The following is a 25,001-nucleotide window of genomic DNA, read 5'->3' on the forward strand; positions in this document are numbered from 1 at the left end:
AAAGTTTGCGAGTTCAAATCTCATCATGGACAACTTTTGCATTTTAGCTAATAAGAAGCTTTTCAACTACTTACTACTTTTTAGCTACTTAACAACTACTTTGCATGTTAGCTAATAATCCCTAACCCTTTTAGCTAACAATTTCCTTAACCCTAACCCTTTTAGCTAACCCTTCCCTTAAACCTTTTTAACCTAAACCTAACCTAAATTTTTAACCTAAATCCTTAACCCTATCCCCTAAACCTAACCAACATTTGTAACATATCAACATTGTATCAACATTTGTACATATTCAAATTAGTAACATATTGTATGTTTTGCAAATTCGTAACATATACATTACCTACTCATTCAATCGTGTTTATTTTGACTATTTTCTACATTGTATAATAATAGTGAAGACATCAAATCAACAAAGAAAACGGTGGCTATTTGAAGAATCTCAAATATTAACTATATTTTGATTTGTTAAACACTTTTTTGGTTACGACATGATTCCATATGGGTTATTTTATATTTTTGATGTCTTCACTATTATTCTACAATGTAGAAAATAGTAATAATAAAGAAAAACCCTTGAATGAGTAGGCGTTCTAAAACTTTTGACCAGTAGTGTAATACAAAGTGTAATTCGTAACATATCATACGATATGGGTGATGTACATCCACAAATTGCAACATACCATATGAAAAGTAACATATACTAACTAGAGTCTCTCGTATTTACATAAAGAATAATATAAAATGCTCTGAGAACAGGTTGTGAATTTACATGTTGTCACATGTTATCACTTTAGATTATGTGATCACATTAAGATTATGTGATCACATTAAAATATTTGGTTTTGGAACATGTTTTTTTCTGTAAGGGTGGAGTAGATCCACAGAGCCAGATGAAGAAGAAGAGCCAGACCTCACATTATGTTCTAATCCTACACAGGAAGTGACAAGGTGACCAGACAGAGTATAGCAGCATCAAGTGGCAAGTTGGTATAGTGTTGGTAGTGAGTAAGCACTTACTAGTAATGTTACCACCTTGACCGTCACTCCTTGCATGCCGTTCTCTATCCGACTCTCCTTTAGACTACCGTTCAGCCCACGAGTTGAGTCCCAAGTCGCCAACTGAGAGAGAGGATGGGAAAGTGAGAGTGTCTGCAATATAATTAAACAATCTATTAATTTCAATGAAAAGACTCAATCACTTTTAAGAAATGCAGGGAACTGGCATTGCAAACAGGGTTGGGTAGGTTACTTTCTAAATGTAATACATTACAGTTACTAGTTACCTGTCAAATTGTAATCAGTAATGTAACTTCCGGGTTACAAATGCAAATTAATTACTTAAATCATACAATGTGATTTTCAGGATTTTTGTTTTAGATTCCGTCTCTCACAGTTGAAGTGTAGCTATGATAAAAAACTGTATATACAGTTGAAGTCGGACATTTACATACACCTTAGCCAAGTACATTTAAACTCAGTTTCACAATTCCTGACATTTAATCCTAGTAAAAATTCCCTGTCTAAGGTTAGTTAGGATCACCACTTTGTTTTAAGAATGTGAAATGTCAGAATAATAGTAGAGAGAGTGATTGATTGATTTCAGCCTTTATTTCTTTCATCACATTCCCAGTGGGTCAGAAGTTTACATACACTCAATTAGTATTTGGTAGCATTGCCTTTACATTGTTTAACTTTGGTCAAATATTTCGGGTAGCCTCCCACAAGCTTCCCACAATAAGTTGGGCCATTCCTCCTGACAGAGCTGGTGTAACTGAGTCAGGTTTGTAGGCCTCCTTGCTCGCTCTTTTCCAGTTTTTTCCACTCATTTTCTGTAGGATTGAAGTCAGGGCTTTGTGATTGCCACTCCAAAACCTTGACTTTGTTGTCCTTAAGCCATTTTGCCACAACTTTGGAAGTATGCTTGGGGTCATTGTCCATTTGGAAGACCCATTTGCGACCAAGCTTTAACTTCCTGACTGATTTCTTGAGATGTTGCTTCAATATATCCACATAATTTTCCTGCCTCATGAAGCCATCTATTTTGTGAAGTGCACCAGTGCCTCCTGCAGCAAAGCACCCCCACAACATGATACTGCCACCCCGTGCTTCCCGGTTGGGATGGTGTTCTTCCGCTTGCAAGCCTCCCCCTTTTTCCTCCGAACATAACAATGGTCATTATGGCCAAACAGTTCTATTTTTGTTTCATCAGACCGGAAGACATTTCTCCTAAATGTACGATATTTTTCCCCATGTGCAGTTGTAAACCATAGTCTGGCTTTTTTATGGCTGTTTTGGAGCAGTTGCTTCTACCTTGCTGAGCGGCCTTTCAGGTTATGCAGATATAGGACTCGTTTCACTGTGGATATAGATATGTCTATACCTGTTTCCTCCAGCATCTTCACAAGGTCCTTTGCTGTTGTTCTGGGATTGATTTGCACTTTTCGCACCAAAGTACGTTCATCTCTAGGAGACAGAACGCGTCTCCTTCCTGAGCGGTGTCATGACGTTGCCCTCTCTGGGTACAGCGAGCACCATCCCCCTCTCTCTGCCTCCTACAACCAGCCTGCTGCGGTCAGAGAGGTCATAAATTCCTAGGGAAGATCCTGCATCATGGCCACACAGTATAGAGACAGAGTGAAGTTTCATAGAGAACAAAGGAATTTCTTCCACCTCACAGAACTTGAGGTCCGAAAGGTATAAAGGTATAAAAGATCGGTGGAGAATCCAGCTACGAACTGGTCTGTTTGTTACAACTTGGGGAAGCTCATGGGAGACGGTGCGGCCACATTACCATAACGCTGTTTATATAATAGCCTCAGATATGAGGTTTCCATCTAATTGTTGTATAAGATGAATGAGTGAGGATGATACTCTTTGTAAACTTGTGTAATGTGATTTTGAAATGTTTAAGGAAGGAAACACCAATTCCCTTTTGAGTTTAACTAAATCAGACGACCGCCCATGAGCACAGTTATGGTCGGGCATCCTGGGACAGGCCCTTTTCTGCCCTTCTGAATAAAACCACACACTCAGGTTTTCTATCACCAGACCATGTTTCTCTCAATTACAAGGGGACCAAGGATGCAGACCAGCTTATAACGGACATTTCCGAACAAAACAAGCAATTATTGTGGACCTGGGATTTCTAGGACTGCATTCTGATGAAGTTCATCAAAGGTAAGGAAACATTTATCATGTATTTTCTGGTTTCTGTTGACTCCAATCTGGAGGCTAATTTGGCTAATGTTCTGAGCGCCGTCTCAGATTATTGCATGGGTTGCTTTTTCCGTAAACCTTTTTTTGAAATCTGACACAGCGGTTGCATTAAGGAGAGGTATATCTATAATTCCATGTGTATAACTTATTATCATCTACATTTATGATGAGTATTTCTGTAGAAACGATGTGGCTATGCAAAATCACTTGATGTTTTTGGAACTAGTGAATCTAACGCGCCAATGTAAACTCCGATTTTTTAAAATATAAATATGAACTTTATCAAACAAAACATGCATGTATTGTGTAACATGAAGTCCTATAAGTGTCATCTGATGAAGATAATTCAAGGTTAGTGATTAATTTTATCTTTATTTATGCTTTTTGTGAATGCTATATTTTGCTGGAAAATGGCTGTGCTTATTGTGGTTTGGTGGAGACCTAACTAATCGTTTGTAGTGCTTTCGCTGAAAAGCCTATTTGAAATCGGACACTTGGTGGGATTAACAATGAGAATAGCTTTGAAATGATATCGGACACATGTATGTTTTAGGAATTGTAATTATGAGATTTCTGTGGTTTGAATTTGGCGCCCTCTATTTTCAATGGTAGTTGTCATATCGATCCCGATATCGGGATTGCAGCCATAACAGGTTAAACTCTTAGACTATCGATACCGGCAGAATAAGAACAAGTCTTTGATATTAATTACTAGTCTGCAGCTAGGAATTCGGTATCATTGGACACGAAGAACGACAACCGCCGAAACACCTATCCATAACGACATGAATGAATGTCACTCTGAACTATCCACTCTAACCACGACAGAGAGAGAGAAAGGACAGAAACTCTCCAACAGAAACTAACTTTTCAGCAGAGATCCCGACGACACACTGAGCGTAAATATATATTGATTGCAATTGTTCTCGAATGAGTGAGTGTTCATGTGCAAAGGATTAGCATTTCAATTGTTATAATTATCAACTCTGTAGTGACTTCTCATCTGATCCCCACTCCCCTTTTGTCTAACAAGCCGCCATGCCAGTTTAGCCCACTAGGGCACAATCCCCTATCATTTCTTGTAACCATATTTACTTTGTTTGTTTGTTTATGCATTTCTGTGAATTACTTAGTAGATAAATGATTTAACACAATTGATGTATGGATGACTCATAGTGAAGACTGGGTTCATGCAGATAACCAACAATTTACAACGTTTGGAATGAGACTAAAGTAAATAATTCATTAATTCGAAGACTAAAATATCTGAAAAGTTATGTTCGGAAATTACAACTTTGTAATCTGAATATTTTCCTTGGTGCCCCGACTTCCTAGTTAATTACAGTTACATGATTAATCAGTTTAATCGCATAATACTAATTACAGAGAATCTTTGATAAAAATGAAAAGTCTTCATTTAATGATAGTAAAGACACGTAAAGACGTAAAGACACGTAAAGACAAGACGGCTGCGTGGTCCCATGGTGTTTATACTTGCACAAAGTAGATGTCCTAAACGACTTGCCAAAACTATAGTTTGTTAAACAAGAAATTTGTGGAGTGGTTTAAAAACAAGTTTTAATGACTCCAACCTAATTGTATGTAAACCTCCGACTTCAACTGTGTACAGTGGGGCAAAAAAGTATTTAGTCAGCCACCAATTGCGCAAGTTCTCCCACTTAAAAAGATGAGAGGCCTGTAATTTTCATCATAGGTACACTTCAACTATGACAGACAAAATGAAAAGAAAAACATTCAGAAAATCACATTGTAGGATTTTTAATGAATTTATTTGCAAATTATGGTGGAAAATAAGTATTTGGTCACCTACAAACAAGCAAGATTTCTGGCTCTCACAGACTTGTAACTTCATCTTTTTAAGTGAGGGAACTTGAACAATTGGTGGCTGACTAAATACTTTTTTGCCCCACTGTACAGTGCCTTGCGAAAGTATCCGGCCCCCTTGAATTTTGCGACCTTTTGCCACATTTCAGGCTTCAAACATAAAGATATAAAACTGTATTTTGTTGTGAAGAATCAACAACAAGTGGGACACAATCATGAAGTGGAAAGACATTTATTGGATATTTCAAACTTTTTTAACAAATCAAAAACTGAAAAATTGGGCGTGCCCCCTTAAGTTAATACTTTGTAGCGCCACCTTTTGCTGCGATTACAGCTGTAAGTCGCTTGGGGTATGTCTCTATCAGTTTTGCACATCGAGAGACTGAAAATGTTTCCCATTCCTCCTTGCAAAACAGCTCGAGCTCAGTGAGGTTGGATGGAGAGCATTTGTGAACAGCAGTTTTCAGTTCTTTCCACAGATTCTCGATTGGATTCAGGTCTGGACTTTGACTTGGCCATTCTAACACCTGGATATGTTTATTTTTGAACCATTCCATTGTAGATTTTGCTTTATGTTTTGGATCATTGTCTTGTTGGGAGACACATCTCCGTCCCAGTCTCAGGTCCTTTGCAGACTCCATCAGGTTTTCTTCCAGAATGGTCCTGTATTTGGCTCCATCCATCTTCCCATCAATTTTAACCATCTTCCCTGTCCCTGCTGAAGAAAAGCAGGCCCAAACCATGATGCTGCCACCACCATGTTTGACAGTGGGGATGTTGTGTTCAGGGTGATGAGCTGTGTTGCTTTTACGCCAAACATAACGTTTTGCATTGTTGCCAAAAAGTTCAATTTTGGTTTCATCTGACCAGAGCACCTTCTTCCACATGTTTGGTGTGTCTCCCAGGTGGCTTGTGGCAAACTTTAAACAACACTTTTTATGGATATCGTTAAGAAATGGCTTTCTTCTTGCCACTCTTCCATAAAGGCCAAATTTGTGCAATATACGACTGATTGTTGTCCTATGGACAGAGTCTCCCACCTCAGCTGTAGATCTCTGCAGTTCATCCAGAGTGATCATGGGCCTCTTGGCTGCATCTCTGATCAGTCTTCTCCTTGTATGAGCTGAAAGTTTAGAGGGACGGCCAGGTCTTGGTAGATTTGCAGTGGTCTGATACTCCTTCCATTTCAATATTATCGCTGGCACAGTGCTCCTTGGGATGTTTAAAGCTTGGGAAATCTTTTTGTATCCAAATCCGGCTTTAAACTTCTTCACAACAGTATCTCGGACCTGCCTGGTGTGTTCCTTGTTCTTCATGATGCTCTCTGCGCTTTTATCGGACCTCTGAGACTATCACAGTGCAGGTGCATTTATACGGAGACTTGATTACACACAGGTGGATTGTATTTATCATCATTAGTCATTTAGGTCAACATTGGATCATTCAGAGATCCTCACTGAACTTCTGGAGAGAGTTTGCAGCACTGAAAGTAAAGGGGCTGAATAATTTTGCACGCCCAATTTTTCAGTTTTTGATTTGTTAAAAAAGTTTGAAATATCCAATAAATGTCGTTCCACTTCATGATTGTGTCCCACTTGTTGTTGATTCTTCACAAAAAAATACAGTTTTATATCTTTATGTTTGAAGCCTGAAATGTGGCAAAAGGTCGCAAAGTTCAAGGGGGCCGAATACTTTCGCAAGGCACTGTATATATATAATTTATAAATATTTTGATAAGTCAAAAGTGGGCGAGTTTGAGCATGTGTCTATTAGGCCTATGGAGATTTTATCAGCATGATTCAGATTGAGCAATAAAAGCCCCAGTAGATTCCATAGGCTGGAATCCGCACTATGCAGCTGTTGCAAGAGCACATTTTTCACTGGCTGTCCACTGGTTTCAAAAACAATGATTGATAGGCAGCTTAAACTTCTTGAATTCAACCATTATTGGGATCAAATACACATTTACATTTGTGAACAACCATCCACAACAGCCACAATCTATAAGGCGCAAATCGCTAAATGAGAGAGCAGCAGTGTGATTCACATCAATGCGCTAAGTAGATATAAATAATAAGTGACATCCGTATCGCCGTAGACTACATCACTGCTGTCATCCTTACCTTCAAGCGTTTATTCAAGTTAGATAATCTTTGGAGGCCGACAGCAGTTGCACCATTGAAAGACATAGCTTGGACTCTAGCCTACAAAAGCATATCCCTGCTCTTTTCTGGTGATCCATCAAACAAATTTGGCGTGTCATCATAGTTGTCTCTGACTTGTGGTCTGACTCGCTCAGGTGGAACAAACTTAAATGTGTGCCTTTTTTCAATGCTTATTTGAAAGTAATTGAGAAAACAGAGATTTCTTTTCATAAACATCCTTTCTCAATTTAAAAGTAACCCTCAAATTAATCATCTAGTTTTTCAGAAGTATCTGTCATCTGATTACAATATTTTTGCTGGTAACATAACGGATTACAGTTACCATATTTGTAATCCGTTATATGTAACAGATTACATGTAATCTGTTACTCCACAACCCTGCATGCAAATATATGAGCTGGTCACCAAGGCAACAAGTGCAGCCCCTAGCATGGTAACAGGGTCCTCTTTCTAAATTCTGCATCGGTCACACAACTTGCAACTATACTGAGGTAGTACGGACTCGGCAACATATGGCAATGGATGCTGTTCGCTAGAGATGATGGTGGTGATGACATTGATGGTGATGATTATGATGATGACAATGGAGGTGGTGACAATGACAATGCACTGCAAGGGTTACAAATACAAGAAAACATGAATACAGTTATCTGAGAAATATAATAGCTAGATCTTCAGCGTGCACTTTTTTTCTAATCTTTTGCACAAACAGATTCACGTCCTCATGTGCCTTCACTGTGCTTCACCTAGTGCAATATGATGCATGATGCAACCAATACAAAGCCATTAATACCAGTTTGTCCTGGAATCTCTCTGGTTTGACAGGATGACAGGAAATAAAAGCATAATACACATTCTATTAGTTTAACCACCTCACTGAATCCAATCATGTCATACAGCTACAGCATCAAAACCATCACTTTGTTTTAGCTACCTTTTCACCTTACTGGGGAAGTAAAAGTTTTTCTTTCCTGTTAAATTCTTAATCACAGCTGCTAGCTGGACAAAGAACTGGCACATCTTTGGTACTAGCCTGGGGACCAAGCTGACATGACAAGAGAGCTGGCCTTAGGCCAGACACCAGGACTGTATCTAAACACAGAGCATAACTCAGTCATCCACATGCAGCATGTCCTCTCTGCACAGCCTTCCTGCTGCCTACAGGCTATTACAACAACGGTGGGCCAAAATTAGAATGGCAAGATAGTTTCAAAAGTAATATAACCCACTTTAATTACCAGCCCCTTTCAAATCATGTTAATACAAAAAAATATATATTTGGTTTGTTTGGTTTGTTCCAAACACAAACTTTTTCCCACTTTCTATAAGACTAGGACATTTGAGTGAATGAATTGGCTCATTATAGCAAAGCTTTATTTCACAAAGTGAATCCCTTTTAGCAATATGCCGTTTAGTCCACTATTCAAACTAACCCATTTCTATGAAAAGTCAGTAAAGATCATGAAGTCTTTGTTCTGCGCTTTAATGGAGTCCTTGTTCTCTGCTTTAATATGATACACAATCATACACTGAATATTATCTATTGTCTAGAATTATTGATGAAGGATGAAGACCCTGTGACACAGAGTGGACCTTCCAGTGCAGGAGACCTGACGCCTTCCATTTACAATGAAGGACATCGGTAACACAGGAGAGGAGGACGAGAAAGAGGAATGGGATATCAAAATCTTGAACCAAACTTCATGGGTTATTTTAAGATTTGGAGATTTCATCACAAGCCCAACTCTGAACATTGAAGACTGATAGTGTTATGAAATATTGAGTGTTCCCTTGCTCATCGCCTCTTTCATTTTCTCTCAGGTTTGAACATGATTTGTTGAGATAAAAATAACAACATCTATGTAGTTTGAAAAGCCAGGTTTTTCATGCCGTGTACAGTTGAAGTCTGAAGTTTACATACAATTAGGTTGGAGTCATTGAAAGTCGTTTTTCAACCACTCCACAAATTTCTTGTTAACAAACTATAGTTTTGGCAAGTCGTTTAGGACATCTACTATCTAATTTATCCAACAATTGTTTACAGCCAGATTATTTCATATATAATTCACTGCATCATAATTCCAGTGGGTCAGAATTTTGCATACACTAAGTTGACTGTGCCTTTAAACAGCTTGGAAAATTTAGAAGCTTCTGATAGGCTAATTGACATCATTTGAGTCAATTGGAGGTGTACCTGTGGATGTATTTCAAGGCCTACCTTCAAATTCAGTGCCTATTTGCTTGACATCATGGGAAATTCAATATTGATATAACCTGAAAGGCCGCTCAGCAAGAAAGAAGCCACTGCCCCAAAACCGCCATAAAAAAGCCAGACTACGGTTTGCAACTGCACATGGGGACAAAGATTGTACTTTTTGTAGAAATGTCTTCTGGTCTGATGAAACAAAAATAAAAATGTTTGGCCATAATGACCATTGTTATGTTTGGAGGAAAGAGGGGGAGGCTTGCAAGCCGAAGAACACCATCCAAACCATGAAGCACGGGTGTGGCAGCATCATGTTGTGGCGGTGCTTAGCTGCACGAGGAACTGGTGCACTTCACAAAATAGATGGCACCAGGAGGGATGAAAATGATGTGGATATATTGAAGCAACATCTCAAGACATCTGTCAGGAAGTTAAAGCTTGGTCGCAAATGGGTCTTCTAAATTGACAATGACCCCAAGCATACTCCCAAAGTTGTGACAAAATGGCTTAAGGACAACAAAGTCAAGGTATTTGAGTAGCCATCACAAAGCCCTGACCTCAATCCTATAGAAAATGTGTGGGCAGAACTGAAAAAGCGTGTGCGAGCAATGAGGCCTAAAAACCTGACTCAGTTACACTAGCTCTGTCAAGACGAAAGGGCCCAAATTCACCCAATTTATTGTGGGAAGCTTGTGGAAGAATATCCGAAACGTTTGACCCATGTTAAACAATTTAAAGTCAATGCTACCAAATACTAATTGAGTATATATAAACTTCTGACACACGGGGAAAGTGATGAAATTAACAAAAGCTGAAATAAATCATGATCTCTACTATTATTCTGACATTTCACATTCTTACAATAAAGTGGTGATCCTAATTGACCTAAGATGGGGACTTTTTACTAGGATTAAATTTCAAATATATTTGGCTAAGGTGTATGTAAACTTCCGACTTCAACTGCATGCATCAGTCCTTATGCAAAGCATGGTGAGACTGTTACAATCAAAGTATACTTTGGGTAAACACATTTGTTTATACTCGCCTACTGTGCAGTTTACAAATCAGGATCAATGTCAATAATGTGGATTCTATGAGGAAGCATTTATCTGTCATTACCGACCATGCAAGCCGAAACATAAGCCACAAACATATTTAGATCAATGTCAATACATTCAGGACAGAACACACTCTGTGACTGTACAAACGCTATGTCCAAATAGAAAATACAAACAAAGGGATAGTGATGATATAACATTACTTTATTTGAGTGTGTTTCTTTATCCTTCAAAGCTACATTCCAATGGATCAGCCTCAGACCTTCAGATTACGCTTCAGAACAGGGGACTATCATACTCATACTTTATATTTTATCACTGTACAAAGAAAGCATGCATGCTTCTCTGACTTCCAAAGACAGGGTATTCATCTTGCTGTGCTTATATAGGTAATTCATCTGGTGTGTAGCTGGGACGCTGCTATCAATTTTAGATTATCTATTACTCTACAATGTTTGTTCTATAACATAAAAACATATCAATGAACACCCTTCTAATGAAATTGTATAAGACAGGGCATGTTTTTTGGTGTGTGAGAGTGGGAAGGGGTGTTGTATCAAGCTACCATGTTTTCATCAGTAATGCCATTCATATTGTCATGAATAACAATCTAGTCTAACATATCTGTATTCCTATGGTCCTCGTGTGTGTGTGTGTGTGTGTGTGTGCGTGTGTGTGTGTGTGTGTGTGTGTGTGTGTGTGTGTGTGTGTGTGTGTGTGTGTGTGTGTGCGTGTGTGTGTGTGCGTGTGTGTGTGTGTGTGTGTGTGTGTGTGTGTGTGTGTGTGTGTGTGTGTGTGTGTGTGTGTGTGTGTGTGTGTGTGAGTGTTAAATGTCACTGCTTTCTGCCTGCTTCACATGGGGCTATTTTCCCCATGAGTGGGCAGGTCCTCTGGGGACAGAGAACTCTCTCCAGGCCCTTTACTAAAGAGGAACACTTCTACTACACACATCTCTGCATACAGAGGTCATATGAAAGACCTCAGACACAAACATGTCCTTTGTAACATGCAGATAACAGATAAGGGAGGTAAACATGTAACAAGATGTCATGTCATTTTTTTGTTTTTGTTTTTACAATCAATCTATTGATTTGTAACACTTTACAGTACATTTAGATTGCACTTGCGTGTGTGTCTCAGCACAGAGATGAACACAGAATAACTTAGTTTGATCTAAATTGAACAAATAATAAGGGGAGCCATTGATTTATAGGATCATATTTCAAGAACAGTAGAGAAACACAAAATAATAAATGACGGTAATAAAATAATAAATAATGGTTTCCTAATTTTCTTCTTCTTCGAAAGTAAATGTTACTGTGACAGCTACAGGATATGACAGCTATTGACACTGATATCGTAGCAGGCTTATCTAGTTTATAACTATCCATATTAGAACTCCACAATACTCAAATGTTTGAACAATTACATTCAAAACAAAATAATAAACTCAAGCAGCACCTCCAAAGTTAGCAAGGGAATATACTGATCGATTTCACAGTCCCCTCCAAAACAAAGTTTCCCTTGTTTGAACTATTTGGAGTCTCCATTTCCACCGTCAGCTCCAGAAGCCTGATGTTTACATATCGACATCCCCCATTACACCACCAAAATCATTACCGACCACACCGCTCAGTCTACCTCTCAGTCTGCTATTCAGTGTGTGTATGTGTGTGTGTATGGAGGTCTTTCTGCATATTTTCTTAGCACCATGGTTGCCTTTGTCTCTCTTAAAGGACAAGTTAACTTTTTTTAACCAAATCTCCCCAAAAAATTGAGAGAGAGAAACTTACCCCAACAGCAATATACTTTCTTGTGCATTTCCATGTTCAAGCATGTGCATGCTTTCTCGTATCACCACAATGAGAACGAGAAAGCCCGCGCATGCTCACACGCGGAAATGTTGCGCTCGAGTCCCAAAAAATTGAATATAACATTGCGGATGAAATTCAAAATCACACTATTTCATTTGTACAATATCTAAAGACCTGCATAACTATATTGAGAGCATTGCCGTTTCTAGAATGACATATTTAGGTGTTTTTGGAGGCTTTGTTCATGTTTTAGCTCTGCCCCTTCAACTGAAGAACGAACATGAGAAAGTCTATTGCTGGTTGGCTAAGTTTTTCAAAACCTTGTGAAATTCCCCAAAATGTTCCTGGACCTCTATAACATGCTATTTGCATTTTTTTTTAATAGATTTTGTTTAAAATAAGCAAACCTGTCCTTTAACTGGAATGAAAGGATGGGACGGTGGCTGAAGTCTTATCCCACACCCCTGGAATAAAGACCTCCTCCATCCCCGTAATTTTGCCGAAAATATATAATACCTAACAACTCAAAATAGGACTACTTAATAACGTTAGATACCTCACTTACAAGTCAGTCATAGTCAATGAACTAATCATAAACGTGATGTGATTGACCTGTCTGAAACATTGCTTAACCTGATGAATTTACTGAGTTAAATGAGGCCTGTACTCCTGGTTACACTAGTTACCATATCCCCCGTGCATTCCACAAAGGCGGAGGTGTTGCTACCATTTTTGACAGCAAATTTCGTTTTCCGAGTTAGTCATGAAATCTATGCAGCCTACCCAATCCATTTTTATAGCTACTGTTTACAGGCCTCCTGGTCCGTATACAGAATTCCTCACTGAGTTCCCTAAATTCCTTATCTGACCCTCTAGTCATGGCAGAATATATTACATTATTTCATGAATTCAATATTCACATGAAGAACTCCACAGACCCACTCTAAAAGGCTTTCAGAGCCATCACAGACTCAGTGAGTTTTATCCAACATTTCTCGGGACCTACGCATTGCCAAAATCATACCCTGGATCTAGTTTTGTCCCGTGGAATAGATTTACTGAATCAAAATGTTTTTCTCATAATTCTGGACTATCGTACCACCATCTTATTATGTTTGCAATCGAAAACAAATCATTTGCTTATACTCCAACCAAGGATTATCAAAAGCCACGCTACAAATCCTTGGAAGACCCAAAGATTCCTTGATGCCCTTCCAGACCCCTCCACCTACTCAAGGATGTCAGAGTACAAAAAGCACTTAACAGCCTAACCGAGGATCTAAACTTAAGCTTGCATAATACCCTAGATGCAGTCTCACAGCAAATAAAATATGTCACAAACAACTATCTCCCTGGTATTAAGAAAATACCCGAGCCCTGAAGAAAGCTTCCAGAAAATTGGAAGTCTTCCAACTAGCCTGGAAAGACTATTAGGAATTGTTGGTATCGCGCAATATCGTGCAATATCAAAAAGCCCTCCCTGCTGCCTGAACAGCCTATTTGTCCAACCTGATTGAGGAGAATAGAAAAAAAATAAAAAATGTATACTGTCGCAAAGCTAAATAAAAAGCAGCATTCCCCTAGTGAGTTTGGCATTCACTTCACTTCAGCAGTGATGAATTCATGAACTTCTTCAACTTCTTCTTCAATGGTCATTAAACTACTGAAAGAGCTACTTCCTGTAGTGGGCATTCTTATGTTGAAAGAGATCTGCTTTTAGATCTGAAAATGAATCCATATGGTTGTACAGTCATCTCAAATATAAATTAAGGACCTTGGTGTTACTTAGGACCCTGATCTTTCCTTCGATGAACAAGAGCAGCCCCTTTTCATCTTTGTAACATTGCAAAAATCTGAAATATTTTGTCCAAATTTGATGCAGAAAAGCTAAACTCTGTTTTTGTCACTTCGAGATGACACTCTACTTTCTGGCTACCCGGATAAGGCACTAAGTAAACTCCAGCTATTGCTAAATACTGCTGCTAGAATCTTGACTAGAACCAACAAATATTGATCATATTACCCCAGTGCTAGCCTCCCTACACTGGCTTCCTGTTAAGGTTAGGGGTGATTTCAGGGTTTTACTGCTAACCTACAAAGCATTACACAGGCTTGCTCCTACCTATCTCGCCAATTTGGTTCTGCCGTAGGTCCCATGATTGAGTGTCATCTAGGCTAGGGTTGTGAAGGCGAATGGCAAGGCACTGGCATGACGAACCACCCTTGCTGTCTCTGCCTGGCCGGCTCCCCTTTCTCCACTGGGATTCTCTGCCTCTGACCCTGTTATGGGAGCTGAGTCACTGGCTTGCTCGCGCTCTTCCATCCTCCCTGTCCTCAGGCTCCTGCAGTGGGGAGATCTTTGTGGGCTATACTCGGCCTTGTCTCAGGGTAGTAAGTCTTTTGAGATCACTTTAGGGGTGTGGGGACTGTGCTTAGTCAAAGTGGTTGGGGTTATATCCTGCCTGGTTGTCCCTGTCTGGGGCTAAATTTGGACTTGGACTTGGCCCCAGTGCACAGTCTCAGTCTCCTGTATCGATGCGGCAATAGTCTATGTGCCGGGGGGCTAGGGTCAGCCTGTTATATCTTGTATTATAATTCTTCTCTCTCTCTCTCTCTCTCTCTCTCTCTCTCTCTCTCTCTCTCTCTCTCTCTCGTCCCGGAGGACCTGAGCCCTGAGGACCATGCCTCAGAGACTACCTGGCCTGACGACTCCTGGCTGTCCCCCATCCCTAGTCCACCTGGTCATGCTGACCCAGTTTCTGCTGTTCCGCTTGGCTATGAAAAGCCAACTGACATTCACTCCCGAGGTCACTGTTACAGCCTCTACAATCACTGTGATTATTATTTTACCATTAATGACCATGTACTCTTATAAACTCCACCTGGCACAACCAGAAGAGGACTGGCCACCCATCAGAGCCTGGTAACTCTAGGTTTCTTCCTAGGTTCCTCCCTTTCTAGGGAGTTTTTCTTAGCTACCGTGCCTCTACATCTGTATTGCTTGCTCTCTGGGGTTTTAGGCTCGGTTTCTGTATAAGCACTTTGTGACAACTGCTGTTGTAAAAAGGGCTCTATAAACACATTTGATTGATTTGATAAACAACCTTAGCATAACTTTTGTTTTGAAAAGCTCCAAACCCCCATCGCTGGAATCGTATCTCCTCTAAGAAAGCAAAGACAGGTAGATGGTGCCTGTCTGTCATTGTAGCCTCCCAAAGGCCCCCACTACACCACCACTATGTTAAATGGAGATTGAGAATGAGAGAGGGAAGGAATGAGAGTGAAAGATTACCTCTTGACTTTCCTGCAAAGAATACATCGCTCAGAGAAGAGCCAATGAGAGTCATGGCTTATGGCCATGATGGAGGTCATATGTTACCCGAGGGACTTTTCTCTCTTACCTTTTTCACACTCTCTTCATCTTTTTGTCTTCCTTTCTATTTCTATCTTTGTACGATATTTATTCAGGAGGAATAACAGTCAAATTAATGGCTTTCGATGAGAAATATAAGTAGGAACTCTTATCTGCTGACTGAATACAAGTTGGCACATCAATATGATCAAATTAGAAAACAACAACAACATACATCACTCAGCAGCACTGAGCGATAGCTAAAGAAAACTAAGTGTAGCAACCAGGAAATTGTATTTCAGTCTTCATTTGGTTCAGACCCCAATAGTCGCTTCATCTGAGAGCCATCAGGCCAGTGAGAAAATTGACTTAATGCAGATAAATGATGATGGAGGGGAGAGTGGCAGATAAAAACAATAGGGAGAATGGAGGAGAGATAGGCAAGAGGTCCAGAAAAGTGACATGTTAAAGGGAAACTTCACCTCTAGAGACTATTTGGGGTGTTTTTCCAGTCTCCCTACAGATTTCTGATTGACGAGAGGATGTTTTAGACATAATTATGCACTATAGCTGTATTTTAGAATTTTCGTGCCGGGAGAGTTCAACCAATGATGGCATTTGTTGATTGAGCCTGCTGTCTGATCTAAAAATGAATGTCATATTGAGTCATATTTTGTGACAATTATTGTGGCCACATTAGCAGCGGCGTAAATATTGGTTTGCCCTTGTTCAATAGAGCCGATGTTCCTATCTGGACGTTGCAGGATATCTGGGTTGACTCATTTTCCCTGGCTTTGTAAAGACTACAGCCCGTCGGGAACCCTACTTCCTTGTTCCCACCATCAAAGGCAGGCTTTTCAAAACAAGGGAGGACCTAGTTTACAGGTTCACTGAAGCCGTGCACTATCTATCCCGAGATTGCGAAATAATTATCTACAATGGCTTCTTCTGATGAGTCCTCTTTCCAAGAAGAGCTGACTGACAACACATTTTTTTTACATAGGAAGATACAGCCCTATTTATTTGAGCCAGAATTCACTGAGGAGGAATTGAGACAGTGAGCAAAATAATTGTGAGACCAGCAAGGAGTGGTGGCAATTTACACAAGCTGTACCAGGACTCAGGAGGGCAAATTACAAATGTATATATGTCATAAATTGCCATAACTGTTACTGCATACTGCTGTGTAAACTCTCCTCGGTCTCCAGAGCAAATACACTTTGTCTTGAATAGAAGCCACGTCTACTTATTTGTTATATTGACAGACCAATCTGCTGTTTTATTGAAACCTGTTTACTTGCCAACAAAGTCAAGTTTAAATGATACACCAACTCTCTGCATCATTTGTTTTAGCAGTAAGATTTAATCTAGTTTATACAAATGCACTTCATGAATATCACAATGAATTGATCCAGAAGTTGAAGTCAACACTTTTGATGCAGCTGGAATCGTTTAGTTACTTGTCAGTACACATGTAAAAGAGATCATATAAAACACCCTTGTGTACATATGTACAGCAGCTAACAATATCTATACCACAATGCAATTGTGAGCATACTAGGCATTCTATATTGTACTACAACATCAGTCTAACTTAATATGGATGTTGTGTAGGTTGAATGTTTCAGGCAGGTTCCATAATGTTTTTCAGCTAGTCAACCTCTTCTTTTGTTGGGTAATGGTAGCAGGCGCTGTGGCGGTTCTTCACCACTCACTGCTTCGACTTCTTGCAGAACATTTGTATGTACTGCAAGTCCCCTGGAAAGACATGAAGACTGATCATGAGTATGTGTAATCATACATTAAACCTCATGTTCATATGTAACCAAAATAGGGTACAGTAGACTGGCATGTGTTTTAATACACTTTGAGTCAATAATGGGGCATTGAGATGGGCTGTTAGCAAAGATGTGAAAAGTTTGAGGGGGGCTTGACTTGTAGACAGTCTAGTTGTGTATTGTTATGTATGAGCAAGTACAGTTGTACTGTTGAGTAGACAAGCACTGCCAACAATAAAGGCAATAGGCCAGAAGAATATACTGTACTAACAGCCCTTCTCCCAAATGCAAAATAACTGATTGCAAGGATGTGAAAAGTTTGAGGAGCACTTGTCTTGTAGGCAGTTTAGTTTAATGGGGATTTAGTTTTCTCAAGAGGGTATTGTGCTTTCATAAATACCTTTGGCTGTCCTTGCATGTTTCTAAGTCAGATGATGTTGTGCTTGAGCTTATTCGAGGCTGAAAGCTTTCATCCAATGGGTCTACAGGCTCTGTACTACTAAAGCTGGTGTCAAGGTCATTGTCATTAGCAGCAGGATGACTGTAGGACACACGGTAGTCAGTGATTAGCCAACATTTTAATACTTTGTCCCTACCAAGACACACTCAAACAACGTACTATGTCCACCCACCCCCCTCATGTCAATAGATCATGCATACTAACCTTCACACATACAATGCACACCCACAACAGACACCAGTCAGTCACCCACACCATCCCCTCCTTACTAACACCTCTTTTACTCCAATTTAGACTTCAAGCCTTGCATGAACAATCAACTAAGCCTCCATAATACAGAGAGAACTACAGTAGACGTTGTAGCCTACTTGCAAACACACCAACTATAACAACAAGACACAAACCAAGTTTATGTCTAGCTCCAGTATATTTATTTGCTCATCGTGGAGTCATGGAAAGATTGAATAGATCTTAGTAAGATTTTAGGAGGTGTCTTACACGAGTTCCTTGTGCTGAGCTTGATGTCGATGCCTCTGCAGATGTTGATGGGATCGGAATCTTAATAGAACACAGTCACATTAGCCTCCGCAGTAGTTACTTCGCTATAGCTACTGTAGCTAGTTAGATAGGTAATTTTCTGCTGCGCTGATATTGGCTGATCGGATAGCTTCCTCTTTGTAGTGAAGTGGGAAATCAATAGAATAGCATCCCTTTTCAACGTTCAATGACATGGCAATCCCATCAGTTGAGACTTCCGTTCCATTTGAAATCTTCTGGCTGAAAGTGCTGGCTACAAACGCAGATGTGGATATTTCTCACATCAATTGGATAACGTTACACCTAGGACTGTGGCAGTCATGAAATGTTGTCAGCTGCTTATTGTCATGCAAAAGTCTCACAGTAATTGACAAATAATTAACATAAACACATTTAGCCAGGCCTCCACGCATACAAGCCACTGATGCACACCTTTGGAATATCTACGTAGAAAAAAGTCTAATAAATCAATTTAATATACACAATCACAATAAATAAATTATTTATGTTAGGCAGGTCTAAAGAAACAGTATGATATTTTTTCTTTCTTTTTCTGAAGAACAGAATATGAGTTGGCTTACTATATGTTATCTGGCTATGCACCATGCCATAGGATGTAGGCTTGTTCATTTAGCAGACAACATATGCTTATAAGTGCCATTATAGTAGGAATGTAATTTAACTTTGCTGAATTAAATAGTTGGTAGAGCCCGGTGCTTGCAACGCCAGGGTTGTGGGTTCGTTTCCCGTGGGGAACCAGTAGGAAAAAAGCATGAAAATGTATGTAAGTCAACCTGGATAAGAGTGTATGCTAAATTACTAAATAAAAAAAATAAAATGTTTTTAAGGTTTTCCCATTCCGAAGTGACTGCACATATGAAGTGGCAAGTTTAGTTGTGAATGATAAAAACTTTTGAATGTCTTAGAAATCAAAATGTATATGGGCTGCATGATGCGACTATAGGCTGTTGATGATAGTAATGATTTGAGTTGCACAAAAAGCTAGAGCTATTTGCCCTGCCTCAGGCTGCACACGCTGTTCTCTCATCAAATGATCATATTTTCAATTTTATCTTGTCTTTACTAATATGTCAAATTAGTTTAGATTAGAATGGCCCATTATCAAATTGGCAGGAACAGGGGCATGGGAAAAAATACATGTCATCTTTATGCACTCAAATAGTGAATGGAGGCCACTTTCCCGCCTGTTCGTTTTTCACTCATGCAGGGTTGGATACTCTGGTTATTTCACTCCACATATCATTTTTTTTAACCATTATTTAACTAGGCAGGTCAGTAAATAACAAATTCTTATTTACAATGATGGCCTAGGAACAGTGGGTTAACTGCCTTGTTCGGGGGCAGAACGACAGATTTTACCTTGTCAGCTCAGGGATTCGATCTAGCAACCTTTGGTTACTGGTCCAATGAGCTAAACACTAGGCTACCTGCCGCCTAAGGTATATCACACTTTATTTGTCAAATGCGCCGAATACAACAAGCATAGACCTTACTGTGAAACACTTAATTACAAGCCCTTAACCAACTGCAGTTCAAGAGTTAAGAAAGTATTCACCAAATAAACTAAAGTAAAAAATAATAAAAAGTAACACAATAAAAATATCTATAACAAGGCCATATACAGGGGGTACCGGTACCCTCTTGAAGCTAGGGGGCACTATTTGTTTTTGTTGAAAAAGAACGTTCCCAAAGTATACGGCCTATTTCTCAGGACTAGATGCTAGAATATGCATATAATTGACAGCTTAGGATAGAAAAGACTCTAAAGTTTCCAAAACTGTAAAAAATATTGTCTGTGATTATAACAAAACTGATATTGCAGGCGAAAGCCTGAGGAAAATCCAATCAGGAAGTGACTCTTATTTTGAAAGCTCTGTGTTCCTATGCATCCCTATTGACCATTGAAAGGGATATAAACCAGATTCCTTTTACTGTGGCTTCCCTAAGGTGTCTACAGCCTTTAGACGTAGTTTCAGGCCTTTATTTTGAAGAATGAGCGTAAACGTCCATATTGCGTAAGTGGTCAGTTGTTGGCTCTCAGTGTGATTTTTGCGCAAAACAGAGAGGTAGCCATTTTTCCTCCCGGTCCTAGTGAAAAGACAACTGTCCCAGTTGATTCATTATCGAATAGATATTTGAAAAACACCTTGAGGACTGATTATAAAAAATGTTTGCCATGTTTCTGTCGATATTATGGATATCATTTGGAATTTTAATCTGCATTGTCGTGACCGCTATTTCCGGTGGATTCCGGGGCATAACGCATCAAACTAATGGAGGTATTTGGATATAAAAAATATCTTTATGTAACAAAAGGAACATTTGCTGTCTAACTGGGAGTCTCGAGAGTGAAAACATACAAAGATCATCAAAGGTAAACGATTAATTTGATTGCTTTTTCTGATTTTCGTGACCAAGTTTCCTGCCGCTAGGTGTACATAATGTTTTGTTTTTAATATAGATAAACTTACACAAATGCTTGTATTGTTTTCGCTGTAAAGCATCATTTCAAAATCTGAGAAGACAGGGTGATTAACAAAAGGCTAAGCTGTATTTCGCTATATTTCACTTGTGATTTCATGAATATGAATATTTTCTAGCAAGATTATTTGACCGTTGCCCTATGCTATTTAGCGTAGTTGGTGACAATTATCCCGGATTCGGGATGTGTGGTTCCAAGAGGGTTCCCGAGTCAGTGTACCTCAACTATAGGTAGTTGAGGTAATTTGTATATGTAGGTAGGGGTGAAGTGACTATTGTCATGACGTTGCCGAATGTTACTCTGAACTATCCATTCTAACCACAGCAGAGAGAGAGAGGGCGGACAAACTCTCCAAAAGAAACAAACTTTCCAACAGAGATCAAGGCGACACACTGAGCGTAAATATACAGTATATACTGATTGCAATTATTCCCGAATGAGTGAGCATTCATGTGAAAAGGATTAGCATTTCCATTGTTATAATTATAACTTTGTAGTGTCTTTTATCTCAGTCGACCCCCACTTCCCTTTTGTCCACCAAGCCGCGATACCGGTTTATCCCACTAGGGAATCTCCGCTATCACTTCCTTGTAATTATAACTTAGTAATCTGAATATATCTACCAGATTAGTTAATCACGTAAGAATAATTACAGAGAATTGATTTGATAAACTAAAAATAAGTCTTCAGTTTAATGATGCCAAAGACATGACACTATGCATAGATAACAAACAGCGAATAGCAGCAGTGTACAAAAAAAATGGGGGGGGGGGGGGGGCGTGTCAATGTAAATAGTCTGGTGGCCATTTGAGTAATTGTTCAGCAGTCTTATGGCTTGGGGGGTAGAAGCTGTTAAGGAGCCTTTTGGTCCTAGACTTGGTGCTCCGGTACCGCTTGCCATGCGCTAGCAGAGAAAAGAGTCCATGACTTGGTGACTGGAGGCTCTGACAATTTTTTGAGGTCACATTGAGAGAAAGGTTATTGTCCTGGCACCACACTGCCTATTTTCTGACCTCCCTATAGCCTGTCTCATTGTTGTTGGTGATCAGCCCTACCACTGTTGTGTCTTCAGCAAACTTAATGATGGTGTTGGACTCGTGTTTGGCCACGCAGTAGTGGGTGAACAGGGAGTACAGGAGGGGACTAAGTACACACCCCCGAAGGACCAGAGTGTTGAGGATAAGCGTGGCAGACGTGTTGCAACCTACCCTTACCACCTGGGGGCAGCCCCATCAGGAAGTCCAGGATCCAGTTGCAGAGGGAGGTGTTTAAGTCCCAAGACCCTTAGCTTAGTGATGAGCGTCCTGGGCACTATGGTGTTGAATGATGAGCTGTAGTCAATGAACAGCATTCTCACATAGGTGTCAGAATCAACCACTATTTGAGGAGCATGCATTCTCTTGCTGTGCAACAGGTGATATTCCGCACAAACTCTGTATGCCATGGGCACTCCAACCCAAGTGAAATCTGTTCGGAAACATCAATAGTATCATGTTTTCACAACAAAACATATTCCATTAAACTGTCGACAGCCCATCTTTCTGTGTGCTTGAGAAAGGGATGAAGGAGAGAGGGGAGGAGATTAAAACACATGGTGGTGAGATATTATGTACGTAATGGGTCAGCCTATGAATTATGAAAATATATTTAAAAAAATACAAATTCACTATAATTGTAGGCTAGCTCTGAATTTGTTTAATTTTGGCGTATAGGCTAGACTAATTATGTACCAAAGACATCTTAAATCAGTTATTTTAATATTTTTCTGCTGTGCATAATATGAGGAAGGGCTATGTATTGTACAATGGCACAATCATTTTTTAAATTCATGTTTTTTTCGGGCTACGGCTCATATATATATACACTGCTCAAAAAAATAAAGGGAACACTTAAACAACACAATGTAACTCCAAGTCAATCACACTTCTGTGAAATCAAACTGTCCACTTAGGAAGCAACACTGATCGATTATACATTTCACATGCTGTTGTGCAAATGGAATAGACAACAGGTGGAAATTATAGGCAATTAGCAGGACACCCCCAATAAAGGAGTGGTGCAGGTGGTGACCACAGACCACTTCTCAGTTCCTATGCTTACTGGCTGATGTTTTGGTCACTTTTGAATGCTGCCGGTGCTTTCACTCTAGTGGTAGCATGAGACGGAGTCTACAACCCACACAAGTGGCTCAGGTAGTGCAGCTCATCCAGGATGACACATCAATGCGAGCTGTGGCAAGAAGGTTTGCTGTGTCTGTCAGCGTAGTGTCCAGAGCATGGAGGCGCTACCAGGAGACAGGCCAGTACATCAGGAGATGTGGAGGAGGCCGTAGGAGGGCAACAACCCAGCAACAGGACCGCTACCTCCGCCTTTGTGCAAGGAAGAGCAGGAGGAGCACTGCCAGAGCCCTGCAAAATGACCTCCAGCAGGCCACAAATGTGCATGTGTCTGCTCAAACGGTCAGAAACAGACTGCATAAGGGTGGTATGAGGGCCCAACGTCCACAGGTGGGGGTTGTGCTTACAGCCCAACACCGTGCAGGACGTTTGGCATTTGCCAGAGAACACCAAGATTGGCAAATTCGCCACTGGCGCCCTGTGCTCTTCACAGATGAAAGCAGGTTTGCACTGAGCACATGTGACAGACGTGACAGTCTGGAGACGCCGTGGAGAACGTTCTGCTGCCTGCAACATCCTCCAGCATGACCGGTTTGGCGGTAGGTCAGTCATGGTGTGGGGTGGCATTTCTTTGGGGGGCCGCACAGCCCTCCATGTGCTTGCCAGAGGTAGCCTGACTGACATTAGGTACCGAGATGAGATCCTCAGACCCCTTGTGAGACCATATGCTGGTGCAGTTGGCCCTGGGTTCCTCCTAATGCAAGACAATTTATTTATTTATTTATTTTACCTTTATTTAACCAGGTAGGCAAGTTGAGAACAAGTTCTCATTTACAATTGCGACCTGGCCAAGATAAAGCAAAGCAGTTCGACAGATAAAACGACACAGAGTTACACATGGAGTAAAAACAAACATACAGTCAATAATGCAGTATAAACAAGTCTATATACAATGTGAGCAAATGAGGTGAGAAGGGAGGTAAAGGCAAAAAAAGGCCATGATGGCAAAGTAAATACAATATAGCAAGTAAAATACTGGAATGGTAGTTTTGCAATGGAAGAATGTGCAAAGTAGAAATAAAAAAATAATGGGGTGCAAAGGAGCAAAATAAATAAATAAATAAAAATTAAATACAGTTGGGAAAGAGGTAGTTGTTTGGGCTAAATTTTAGGTGGGCTATGTACAGGTGCAGTAATCTGTGAGCTGCTCTGACAGTTGGTGCTTAAAGCTAGTGAGGGAGATAAGTGTTTCCAGTTTCAGAGATTTTTGTAGTTCGTTCCAGTCATTGGCAGCAGAGAACTGGAAGGAGAGGCGGCCAAAGAAAGAATTGGTCTTGGGGGTGACTAGAGAGATATACCTGCTGGAGCGTGTGCTACAGGTGGGAGATGCTATGGTGACCAGCGAGCTGAGATAAGGGGGGACTTTACCTAGCAGGGTCTTGTAGATGACATGGAGCCAGTGGGTTTGGCGACGAGTATGAAGCGAGGGCCAGCCAACGAGAGCGTACAGGTCGCAATGGTGGGTAGTATATGGGGCTTTGGTGATAAAACGGATTGCACTGTGATAGACTGCATCCAATTTGTTGAGTAGGGTATTGGAGGCTATTTTGTAAATGACATCGCCAAAGTCGAGGATTGGTAGGATGGTCAGTTTTACAAGGGTATGTTTGGCAGCATGAGTGAAGGATGCTTTGTTGCGAAATAGGAAGCCAATTCTAGATTTAACTTTGGATTGGAGATGTTTGATATGGGTCTGGAAGGAGAGTTTACAGTCTAACCAGACACCTAAGTATTTGTAGTTGTCCACGTATTCTAAGTCAGAGCCGTCCAGAGTAGTGATGTTGGACAGGCGGGTAGGTGCAGGTAGCGATCGGTTGAAGAGCATGCATTTAGTTTTACTTGTATTTAAGAGCAATTGGAGGCCACGGAAGGAGAGTTGTATGGCAT

The 25,001-nt window shown here is 40.2% G+C and overlaps 1 protein-coding gene across 2 annotated transcripts in view; it reads right to left on the bottom strand.

Annotated features, from left to right (window-relative positions):
- LOC109899747 (glutamate receptor ionotropic, delta-1) overlaps window positions 1-25,001 on the bottom strand; it is a 472,062-nt gene that overhangs the window by 53,571 nt on the left and 393,490 nt on the right. For both annotated transcript variants that reach the window (XM_031835660.1, XM_031835661.1), the window contains exon 9: window positions 1,021-1,122. In XM_031835660.1, the coding sequence (XP_031691520.1) occupies window positions 1,021-1,122 (102 nt within the window). The remainder of the gene's footprint in view (window positions 1-1,020; window positions 1,123-25,001) is intronic.

This window comes from Oncorhynchus kisutch, linkage group LG11 (assembly GCF_002021735.2).
Source record: "Oncorhynchus kisutch isolate 150728-3 linkage group LG11, Okis_V2, whole genome shotgun sequence".
NCBI classification, from domain to species: domain Eukaryota; kingdom Metazoa; phylum Chordata; class Actinopteri; order Salmoniformes; family Salmonidae; genus Oncorhynchus; species Oncorhynchus kisutch.